The 12,208-nt window shown below is 32.2% G+C and overlaps 1 protein-coding gene across 5 annotated transcripts in view; it reads right to left on the bottom strand.

Moving 5' to 3' along the window:
• METTL8 (methyltransferase 8, tRNA N3-cytidine) overlaps positions 1 to 12,208 on the bottom strand; it is a 118,613-nt gene that overhangs the window by 60,102 nt on the left and 46,303 nt on the right. Inside the window, exons 3-4 of one of the 5 annotated variants that reach the window (XM_074303138.1) lie at positions 4,408 to 4,488; positions 1,383 to 1,475 (exon numbers count right to left, since the gene is read on the bottom strand). The exons of 3 other annotated variants lie outside the window; for them this stretch is intronic. In XM_074303138.1, coding sequence (XP_074159239.1) covers positions 1,383 to 1,475; positions 4,408 to 4,451 — 137 coding nt within the window. In that variant the 5' untranslated portion in view covers positions 4,452 to 4,488. The remainder of the gene's footprint in view (positions 1 to 1,382; positions 1,476 to 4,407; positions 4,489 to 12,208) is intronic. One more of the 5 variants, XM_074303139.1, reaches the window with a different exon arrangement.

Here is a 12,208-nt window from a genome sequence, read left to right as displayed (position 1 = left end):
TTGTTTGTGCAGAAGTTTTTAATTTCACTCAATCAAAATGAACTACTTTATTTCTATAATTACCTCTATTCTTTGTTTAGTTAATAATTCATCTCCTATCCAAAGTTGTGAAAGGTACATGATCTGCTTCTCTTTTAATTTTTTGTGGTATGAGTTTTAATATTCAAAATATGTATAAACTTTGAATTTATCATATAATATGATTTAATCAGATTAAACCCAATCCAGCAGGTATTTCTTTCCTAAATTATATTTCCAGCTTTATCAACTGGATTACTGAATTCCATTATTCCTACATGATCCCTGTCTAACCTATCCTGTTGATCTGCTACTCTATTTTTTAACCAATATCAAATCATTTTTGATGATTGCTGCTTTATAATATAGTTTGAGGATTAGACATGCTGTTCTCCTTTCATTCCTCTTTATTATATTCTTTGATACTATACATCCTTTTTTTCCTCCAAATTAATTTTGTTATTGTTTTATCTGGCACCTTAAAGTATCCCTTTGGCAGTTTTATTAGTGTAACACTAAATCTGTAAACTAACTTTAGTAGTTGTCATTTTAATGATATTTGTATACTCCAGTTATGAGTACTGAATATTCCTCTATTTAATTTGCTTTGTATTTCTTTAAAATTGAACTTATAGAAATGCTTATGGGTGGAGCCAAGATAGAATAATAAAGTCAGCAATTTTGCCATGCTTTCCCAATCTACCCTTCTAAACAACTTTAAAAAAATGCATCAAGCTGAATATTAACAGTTAATCAACAAAACATCACAGTAAATAATTTTTCTATACTAGGGCAGCTCAGGAGGACAAAAAGAGAAACAGATATTATTAGAAAGGTGGGGGGAAGTTAGCCACAAGAATGGCATGGCAGAAGTAACATTGACTTTGATCTTGGAGGCTGTGGTGGCTAATAGCAGGGGCAACAGAGGTATAGCATTGGGAACTTCTGAGGCTCAGAGCTGGTAAGGAGACTTTATATTTAGTCAGAAAGAGAATCCAGGCAAACCCCAGTGCTAGCACTTAGTGCAGGATCAGCATCATATGGTATCTCCATAGTCCAGCACCTAGTTCTAGGTCAAGGTTACAGGATAGAGAGAACTGCTGCCATGAGAGATCAGGGGCTCTAAGGCTAAGGACTAAGGACCAGATTATAGACTAAGAAGGCAGTAATCAGGCTGCAAAGATCATGCCACTTTGAAAGCATTGAGAATTTACAGTTCCCTAGACCACATTGTAAAAATAGTAGAACATAAAAGCCTGACTCATGCTTGTCACTGCCCTCCCCCATTAAGCAAAATCCAACTCTAAAATAAAGTCCAAAGTCAAGAAATGTAGAAAAATAAGCAAGCAAAAAAAGAAATTCACCAGTGACAGGAAGACACAAACTGAGAAGATAGATCTACAAGCAAAGCTTCAAAGAAAAAAATTGCAGGTTGGACACAAGTCCAACAAGAAGTTCTAGAAAAGGTAAAGAAAGAAAGAAATTTTTAAAAAGCATGAAAAAAGTATTTTAAAAATCAAATAAATGCTGGCAAAGATTGGGAGAAGAGATGAGAACAATGCAAAAACTTATAAAAAGACAACTAACAACTTAGTAAATGAAGCACAAAAAATACTGTAGAAAATAACTCGTAAAAATGAGAATCAGTCAGATAGTAAAAGTACCACCAAAAATTATTGAGTAAAAGAACTGTTTAAAAAGCAGAATTAACCAAATGATGAAAGAAGCAAAAACAAACAAATCAACCAACCTCACTGAAGAAAATAAGTTCCTTTAAAAAATGAGAATTAGTAAAGTAGAAGCTGATGACTCCTTGAGATTCCAAGAAACAACAAAACAAAGTAAAAATTGAAAAAAATAGAAGAAAATGTGAAATATTTCACAGGAAAAACAACTGACCTGGAAAATATGCCAAGGAGAAAGAATTTAAGAATTATTGGACAATCTAACACTCAAGATCAAAAAAAGCATATAAAAATATATGCTTATTCCTACATATAGGCCAAGACATCTATTATAGATCATACCTATATAAAGAAATATGAAACATAATCAAACATCATATTTCAAAAAAGTTACTAAGGAAAATTATTCAGACATCCTAGAACCAAAGGGCAAAGTAAAAGTTAAAAGAAAAAAAATTTAAAAATTACTAATCATCTTAAAGAAATCCAAAATGAAAACTCCGAATTTTAGAACTCCCAAGTAAAGGGAAAAATATTATAACTAGTTGGAAAGAAATCATTCAAATACCATGGATGCATAATAAGGATCACTAAAATTTAGCAACTACCTACCACAAAAAAAAAAAGCAGAGTGATTGGAATATAATATTCTGCAAGAAAAAAGAGTTAAAATTATAGCCAAGAATAAACTACTTACCAAAACTAAGTAAAATCTTTTTTTTAAAATTAAAACTTTTATTTTCAAAACACATGCATAGATAATTTTCAACATTCACCCTTGTAAAACTTTGTGTTCCATTTTTTTCCCCCTTCCTTCTCCCCAACCCCTCCTCTAGGCAGCAAGTAATCCAAAATGTTAAACATGTGCAATTCTTCTATACATATTTCCACAATTATACTGCATAAGAAAAATCAAGTCAAAAAAGAAAAAAAAAATGCAAGCAAACAACAACAAATTTGTTCATATCACTATAAATGGTTTCAATTTCTTCATTTGAAAATTGCCTATTCATATCCTTTGACCATTTATCAACTGGAGAATGGCCTGAATTCTTATAAATTTGAATCAATTCCCTATATGTTTTAGAAATAAGACCTTTATCAGAACCCTTAGATGTAAAATTCTTTTTTTCTAGTTCACTGCTTCTCTTCTAAACTTTTCTGCATTAGTTTTGTTTGTACAAAACCTTTTAAACTTAATATAATAAAAATTATCCATTTTGCATTCCATAATATATTCTAGTCCTTCTTTGACTACAAATTCCTTTCTTCTCCACAGATCTGAACTATCCTTTGTTCTTTTAATTTGTTTATAGTATTACTCTTTATGTCTTAATGATGAACCCATTCTAACCTTATCTTGATATATGATGTTAAGTATGGATCAATGTCTAAAACTAAGAATAATCCTTTAGGGGATTGGCAGGGAGGAACAGATTTAATAAAATGGAAGATGTTAAAGTATTCTTGATGAAAAGATCAGAAGTGAATAGGAAAATCTGAAATTCTAACACAAGACTCAAGCATAAAAAGATAAATATGACTGAGAAATCATAAAAAAGTGAGTAAAGTTAAACTGTTTGCATTCATATATAGAAAGATGATACATATAACTCATAAGAAACCATCGTTTATCATCATTATAAAGTTTTCTTAAATAGAGGGCACAGACATGAGTCTATTGTGTTGGTAAGAACCCAAAAGAAGAATGGGAGGGTAATAAAGAGGCATGCATTCAGAAAAAGAGGTATGGAGAGGAAGATTAGGAAAATTTAAAAAGGTACATAAGGAAAAGTTTTCACAATGGAGGGGGAAGTATGGTGGGGGTGGTAACAAGCAAGCCTTGAACCTCACTCTCATCTGAACTGGTTCATAGAGAAAAATACACACACATATACACTTAGAGATGAATATAGAAATTCATCTTATCAGGTTAAGTGGGAAGAAAAAAAATACACACATACATATGCAGGAACCCAACAAATTGGTAGGAGAGGAAGGGACTTATAGAAACTGTGGGAGGTAATAAGTAGGAAGGTAGATTAAAGAAGGCAGTATTATGGAGCAAAATAGACTTCTGAAGAGAGGAGAGGCTAAAAAGAAAAAGAGAAATTAAGCTATACAAATATTAAAAGTGCTTTGGTTGATTGACTCCCCGATGTTTTATGCATTTTGTAGTTATTTTGAATAGGATTTCTCTTTCTATTGGATTTTGTTAATAGTATATTTATACGTTATTGATTTTTGTGGGTTTATTTTGTAGCTTACAACTTTGATGAAGTTACTGTCTTAATAAGTTTCTTTGCTGATTTCCTATGATTTTCCAAAGACCTTTTTTTTTAAAAAATAAAGAAACTACCATTCATTAGTAAATAAGGATGGTCATCTTCTTTTTGACTATCTTTATGTCTTGAATAATTTTTTTCTTATTCCTAGCATTTCTATAATTGTATTACATAGTAAAGGGAAGGAGGATACCTTTCCAATCTTACTTTACCCCATATTTGTTGAGAAAGTTTCTAGTGTATCCTCAATAAATATAAACTTGCTTTTGGTTTTAAATACTATTTTATCATATTAAAAAAATCTCTTCAATATATGAAGACATCTCCTACCCCATCTTCACAGAGGTAGAAGGTCCGTGAATATTACATACTACCCAAATTTTTGGATTATTTTCAATGTATCAACTGGTTGTACTTACCTCTTTTTCCCTCTCAAAAAATTATTATTTGCCATTTGGAACATCTATTTAGGAGACAGTACAGTAGAGTTACCTGGGATACTAGGGAAATATAAGAAATACAAAATATAAAAAAACAACCTTACTTTTAAGAAAGATCTCTCAACAACTATATTTTGCAGATTTTTTTTTTTAGAATGAACATTGTTCTTTGTCAGAGGCTTTTTTTGGTATCTCTTAAAATAATCATATCATTTTGGACATTTTCTATTTTTAATATGATTCATTTCATTATCTCCCAAATGTTGAACAATACTTTCTTTTCTGGAATTAATCAAACTTGTCATAATGAATTAGTTTTTGAATAAATTTAGTGAAGTTTTTTGTAGTATATCAATCAATAAAATTTTTAGTCAATGAGTTTTCAGTTGTTTTAGCCATCTGATTTTTTTATGACTACATTTGGGGTATTCTTTGGCAATAATACTAGAGTGGTTTGATGTTCTCTCTTCAGCTCATTTTACAGATGAGGAAACTGAGGCAAAGAGGATTTGGCTCAGGGCAAACAGGGCAGACTTGCCCAGGATCATATTGCTAGTAAAGATTTGAGGTTAGATTTAAACTAACTCCAGGCCTGATAGTCTTATCTACTGTGGCACCCAGATGCCCTAACTATTAAAATTGATTCATAATCATCTTTTTCTTTTATATTTCCTTGGCTTAGATATAAACTATATCTGAAAAAAAAAGACATTTAGCAAAATTCATTCTTTCTTACTCTTTGATAATTGTCTAGTATAGGTATTATTTTTCAAAAGTCAGTTAAGATTCTCCTGTAAATCCATTAGCCCTGAGACAGAATTCAGTTTTTCATCAATCACAGGCAAATCCCTGCCCCTCCCACTTCCCCCCACTTCTTTTTCATTTGATATCCTGTCCTTGATGACTGTCCAAAAGAACTTCACTACCTCGACTTTTAATGTGATATCATTTTACTGCTTTAAGAGTAGATTATTTATATAATAAATAAGATACCTTATTTATTATATAATAATATCTATATGCAAGATATCTTATCACCATAAAAATCTTAAACTAAGGTGAGAAAAAAGTTTCAGCTTACCCTATCAAAGTGTAATTATCACAATATCTAGAGTTGTAAGTGATTACCTATTACAAATACAAATTCCTTTGCTACTAAAAAGTCCTTCACAATCATACTTCGATCTACCTTTCCAAGCTTATTGTATATTACATTACTACTTTCTTTCACTCTATAGCCAAAAAGTCTCTTAGATAGCAAATGCTTATCTTACTTGCTAAAGAGAGGGAGAGGATGATCAAAGGCAAGACCAGTTTATAATATAAACTCATTTGTAAAAACTTATGTTGAAGGATGATGAATGACTATAAGTAGTAGTTAGAAATGGAGGATAAAATTATTTTAAAGCAAGATGACAAGATATCTAACTAAGCAAAGTCAACCTGAGTAAACACAAAGTTGGAAATGAATGGAAGAAGCAAACAGAAGAAAAACAAGATTTGCAAAGTTTTTAATAATGAATTGCTATGACTAACAAGGACAGTAGAACTACCACATTTGGACCTTCATAGCACATCCCAGACCTGGATATGCTTATAGAGGATGTAGAAGAGATACTAAAGAGATGGGAACAATAGTTAGATTGGACTAAATGTACACAGAGGAAATTCACAATGGAAGTGATACTGCAAGACATTAAAGGATTTATTTACAAGGCATGAGAAAGAATTATGTAAAATAGCTTGGTGATTAATAGCAAAACAAAAACAAAAACAAAAACAAACCCAACAACCAAGAATACCAATAACTGCTCATCTGTATGTTTATCTTTCCATCTATACATGAATCAAGGGTATTATTAATAGAGAACTGGTAGACTTTTGCAAATTACATTCTATATACCCTTTGAAAATTAACTGAATGATATAAAGAAGATGAGATTCCAGTGTACTTATTGTGCATAGATTCAGAAGACCTAAATGTTGCCTTAAAGGGTCTCTTAGATCAAGGTTTCTGTTATCCACACACCAAAAAAGTGATCAAAATTTCACTAGAAGAGAAAACAACAAAAATAACCCCATTCATTGATCGACAAAAGATACACGTTCACCAATGCTGTTTATTTTTGTGATGGAGGAAAACCAATACTGACTCCAAACTAAAGAAAATTTCATATGAATGTTGGGGAACTCCAGATGTTTCTCTGTGCAGATGACATTATATGCTGGTTGTATCAAGCCCTAAAACAGTTCAGAATGTTCAGGAAAGGATCTATCACCCTTAAAAAGAGTTTATCTTGACCATCCACACAGAAAACACCAAATGGATAAAGAATATCTGTTGTTCAAATTACAACATAGTTGGACAATGTATAGACTCCATATACCATATTCACTAGTTGGGCATTTAGCCTTTCTTAAACTGTAAATGTGGATAATAAGAGTATCTAATACAAGGCTGTTTGGATTGTGTATATATAAAGCACTTTGCAAATCTAAAAGTTTTACAGAAATGTTATCTATATTATTACTGGGCATTCTTTTCCAGGCATGAGATGGTCTGGATGGTTGCTGGAGTTTCTCATAGCTTTGAAATTTTATATTTTTGCAGCTAGGTAGTACAGTGAATAGAGTGCCAGTTTTGGAGTCAGGAATCCAGTTCAAATCTAGCCTCAGATACTTAACTGTGTAATTCTGGACAAATCACTAAGGAAAAGGAAAACTGTTTTGAAAATATTTTGCAAAGATTATTGCACTACTAGTAAAAACTTCTTCTGAACACTAATTTGGACTGTTTAAACCAATACATTATGGGTGAATATCTCAACATAACATACTCCCTTTTGTCTGAAATTTAAGCAATCAAAGTAATTGGAAAGGTATTTTACAGGTGGGGAAAAATAATGTTTTTTATTATTATTAAAGCTTTTTATTTTCAAAACATATGCACAGATAATTTTTCAATATTGATCCTTGCATAGCCTTGTATTCCAAATTTTCCTCTCCTTCTCACCCTTTACCCTAGATGTCAAGCAATCCAATATATGTTATACATTTTAAAATATGTTAAATTCAATAAATATAACCATATTTGTACAATTATCTTGCTGCACAAGAAAGATCAGATCAAAAAAGAAAGAAAATGAATAAGAAAATAAAATACAAGTGAACAACAAAAAGTGAGAATATTATGTTATGATCCAAACTCAGTTCCCATAGCCCCCTCTCTGAGTGTATATGGCTCTCTTCATCACAAGATCATTGAAAATGGCCTCAATCATCTCATCGTTGCAAAGTCATGCCCATCAAAATTGATCATTGAATAATATTGTTGTTGCTTTGTACAATGATCTGGTTCTGCTCAATAATGCTTCCCCAACCTGTATGTGCCAAAATGTTTGTGGCAGCTCTTTTTGTAGTAGCTAGAAACTGGAAGATGAATGGATGTCCATCAATTGGAGAATGGTTGGGTAAATTATGATATATGAAGGTTATGGAATGTTATTGCTCTGTAAGAAATGACCAGCAGGAGGATTACAGAGAGGCTTGGAGAGACTTATCAACTGATGCTGAGTGAAATGAACAGAACCAGAAGATCTCTGTACACTTCAATGCTGTATGAAGATGTATTCTGATGGAAGTGGATATCTTCAACATAAAGAAGATCCAACTCACTTCCAGTTGATCAATGATGGACAGAAATAACTACACCCAGAGAAGGAACACTGGGAAGTAAATGTAAATTGTTAGCAATACTGTCTATCTACCCAGGTTACTTATACCTTTGGAATCTAATACTTAATGTGCAACAAGAAAATGGTATCTACATAACATATATTGTATCTGAGTTATATTGTAACATATGTAAAATGTATGGGACTGCCTGTCATCGGGGGGAGGGTATTGAGGGAGGGGGGCGATAATTTGGAAAAATGAATACAAGGGATAATATTATAGAAAAATTATTCATGCATATATACTGTGGGAAAAAAATTCTAAATAAAATTAAAAAAAAATAATGCTTCCTTATCCCCACCCCAGAAAAAAACACATTAGTTTGAAAGCTCATCTTCTTCAGGTACAGAGGGAATCTTCTTGCAATACAAATAGCAGACCAGATATTAGAGACATTATGTACCTACATAGTTTTTCACTTTTCTACTAGATCTATATTTTAAAAGCTTTTTGTTTCATGTCTCTTAGTAACTGTGAATATATGAGTTAATGACATCTATTAAGAATAATGTTCTTAAATCTTTTAGATCATTGTTAAAACCAGGAGATTGTAGGCAACATTTCAATTAGTGATAATGTTCCAGTTCCAGTGTAGTTTATTAATTTTTCTAGGTTATTTTAAGGCCTATATTGATAGGATAAAGAATTGTTATCTGTCAGTTCATTAAACTATATAGCTAATTTCTGATGTATAATTATAATCATCAGGTTTTCAACAGATGCTAAAATTTTATAGCCTATCATAATGTGTTATAATTTCTACCATTTTCTTATATTTTTGAAAGTATCAAATCTTTAAATTTTTTAAGGATAACCCTTCTGTAATTTTTGGTGGCAATATATTCTGGAAATGTCATCAAAAACCACATTTCTACAAACAAATCTCCATAATACAAATACTAACCCCAAAATCATTGCTAAGTACAACTTCTTACAAGAAGCCTTCTTGCTGAAACTTATATTCAATTTATCATATAAATGCTGTTCCTCTCAACAGGTTCCTTGAGGAACAAGCTCCTTGAGGGGAGAGACTATCTCATTTTTGTCTTTATTCACTGAGAACCTCCATAATACCTGGCACAGAGTAGATGTTTAATACTTGATAAATTGAAGCAAACTGATTCCAATGGCAATTACTCTTTTTGCTATTTCCAAAAGAAATGTACTTCCCTTTCTAGAAGGTGCTATAGTTCTATATTTACTCATGCACATATTGATGTTTTATTGCGACCCTTTGTTCCTTGCTTGCTGTCTTCCACAGAAAGGAAGGTAGTTCTGAGTGACAGGTTATCCTGTACTCCATTATCTATTATTTCACTATACTCACTAAATTTCCATAATCATTTCAAATGAATATAATGGCTTGAATAGCACATAGTAGGCATTAAAATGTTTGTTGAATTTAATTGATTTCCATCCATAATAATAATCTACATGTGACTATGATTTACTTTGCTTTATCTTCTAGTTGGATTTAGCCTAATGACTATAAATCTCCCACTGCCACTGGGCTCTTGTCAGCTACAAGAATAATATACCTGCTAATTATAACTGGCTTTGCCAATTATCATCAGAGCCTCTTTGACCTTTCCCCCATCCGTCTATGAAGCTATTGGTCTCTACATTTCAAAACTTCTTTTTCCCTCATGAGAGTTCTACTTTGAACTCCACAAGGATTCTCTTCATTGTTCTTTGTGTATTATTAGTGCATCTTCCTTCTTCTCTTTGCTGGTTCTTGTAGTTCTTCCCCATACTACACATTTCTCCTTAATTCTGACATGTTGACTGGAAAATAAACTGAGCTCAAATGCTAGGGAAATAGTTGCACTTAACCCTATATCACACACTAAGCCCATGGAATATTCCAGCAATAGCTGATATAATCATAAATTTAAGTATGTTTTATTCTAGATATTTTTATTTTATTTTATTCTAATTCTTTGAAGCCAGAATTCTAAAAGTAAGTCTTGATATAATTTTAAAATAATAAAGCTTATCACATCTATGAAAAATTCCATTTAAGTAGAAGTTCTGTGGACACTTTCTAACATCCTAGGACTGAGCAAGATGTTTTATACACAGTTTGATCCAACAATCATTTATAAAGTGCCTTTTATGTAGGGAACCCTCTAATGGGCATCCAATTGCAAAGTTGCAAAGAGCCCACAATCGAACACAATACTGAGTCAAAAAGAAGCAAAAATAATATATATAGATTATGAGACAAAGAAAAGATCCATACAAAGTACTACATGAAAATTTAAGAGAGAGAAACATCACCTTCAGCAGTAGGGAAGGGACAGTAATCAGGAAAATCTCAAAGAAGTTTGCTGTTGCTTAGCTGTATACAAATTTTCTTAACCCCAATTGGGATTTTCTTGGTCAAAGATACTGGAGTGGTGTGCTGTTTCCTTCTCCAATTCATTATGCAGATGAGTAATGGAGACGAACAGGTTTAAATGACCCACCCAGGATCACCCAACTAGTGTCTAAGGCTAGTTTTGAAATTCAGCTTTCCTGATTCTAGGAACAGCACTCTATCCAGTGCACCAATCAACTACCCATTTCTCATGGAAAAAGGGACACCTAAGCTAGGCCAAGAATAACTTCAACAAATAGAAAAGCTGAGAAAGTACACTTCAAACAGAGATGAACTTTAGGTTTCTATGGAGCTAAAGAGATCAAAATGAGAGTAGAGTTGTCAGTCTAGTTTGGCTAGGATATGGTACAAAAAAGGAGAACAGTATGAGGCTGGAATAATAGGTGAATAAGATTGTGAAAGGCCTTAAAGGACAAGCTATTTTCTACTATACATAGTAGGGAGATAGATAGTTAGGTGGCACAATGGAATGCTGAATCTGGACAGGACTCATTTTTCACAAGTACAAATCTGGCCTCATACACGTATCACTTGTGTGACCTTGAGCAAGTCATTTAATAAGCTGTGCAAAGAAATGGCAAAACACTCCAATATCTGACAATAAAACCCTAAATTGGATAATGAAGAGTTGAATATATCTGAAAAAAACTAAATAACAAAAAAGGAGCTATTAAAAATTCTGAGTAAGGAAGCAATGAAACTTATAAATTTGAAAGATTATTTTGGCTGAAGGTGAAATATGGAATAGAAAAGAGAGATTGGAAGCAAGTTATTATTTATTTGTTAAATTGAACTGCAACTTTTAGCTAGAGCAGTTTATTTTCCAACTATTAATAATAAAAAAGAAGTACCCTGAAGTTTGACAATAAGTTTAAGTTGATAATAAGCCTTACTGTGACATGGGCAAGGTAAACTTTTATTAATGGAACTAGCTTTACTTTTAGCCCAAATGCAGCAGGAATTTAATCGGGATAGTAAACAGTTTTCCCTTTATATAATCCTGTATTTTGATGTTTTAGAAAGGTTAAAAACGTTTCTGTATACATGTCAACAAAGGAAGATGCCTCCCCTCTAATCCTTTGTCAAAGGGAGAGATGCAAAAGTATCATACATTGCACATATCTGAAGAATTTTTCAATGTGTTAATTATGCTGATTTTTTCTCTGTTTTTAGTTTTGTCTTTAAAAACACTACTTCTTTCAAATTAAGACAACTCTGAGGTATCACTACATTTCTCAGATTGGTTAAGATCACAGGAAAAGATAATGATAAATGTTGGAAGGGATGAGAAAAAACTGAGACACTAATATATTGTTGGTGGAGTTGTGAATTGATTCAACTGTTCTGGACAGCAATCTGGAACTATGCCCAAAGGGTTATCAAGCTGTGTATACCCTTTGATCCAGCAATGTCTCTACTGGGCCTGTATCCCAAAGAGATCATGAAAAAGGGAAAAGGACCCATATGTGCAAAAATGTTTGTGACAGCCCTTTTTGCAGTGACAAGGAATTGAAAACTGAATGGATATCCATCAATTGGAGAATGGCTGAATGTTATGGTTTATAAATGTTTTGGAAAATTATTGTTCTATAAGAAACAATTAGCAGGATGATTTCAGAAAGACTTGAAGAGACTTAAATGAACTGATGCTAAGCAAAGCAAGTA

The sequence above is a fragment of the Sminthopsis crassicaudata genome, chromosome 3 (genome assembly GCF_048593235.1).
Source record: "Sminthopsis crassicaudata isolate SCR6 chromosome 3, ASM4859323v1, whole genome shotgun sequence".
NCBI classification, from domain to species: Eukaryota; Metazoa; Chordata; class Mammalia; order Dasyuromorphia; family Dasyuridae; genus Sminthopsis; species Sminthopsis crassicaudata.
Note: the sequence above shows the minus strand (reverse complement) of the source record. Positions and strands in the feature narration are given on the sequence as shown.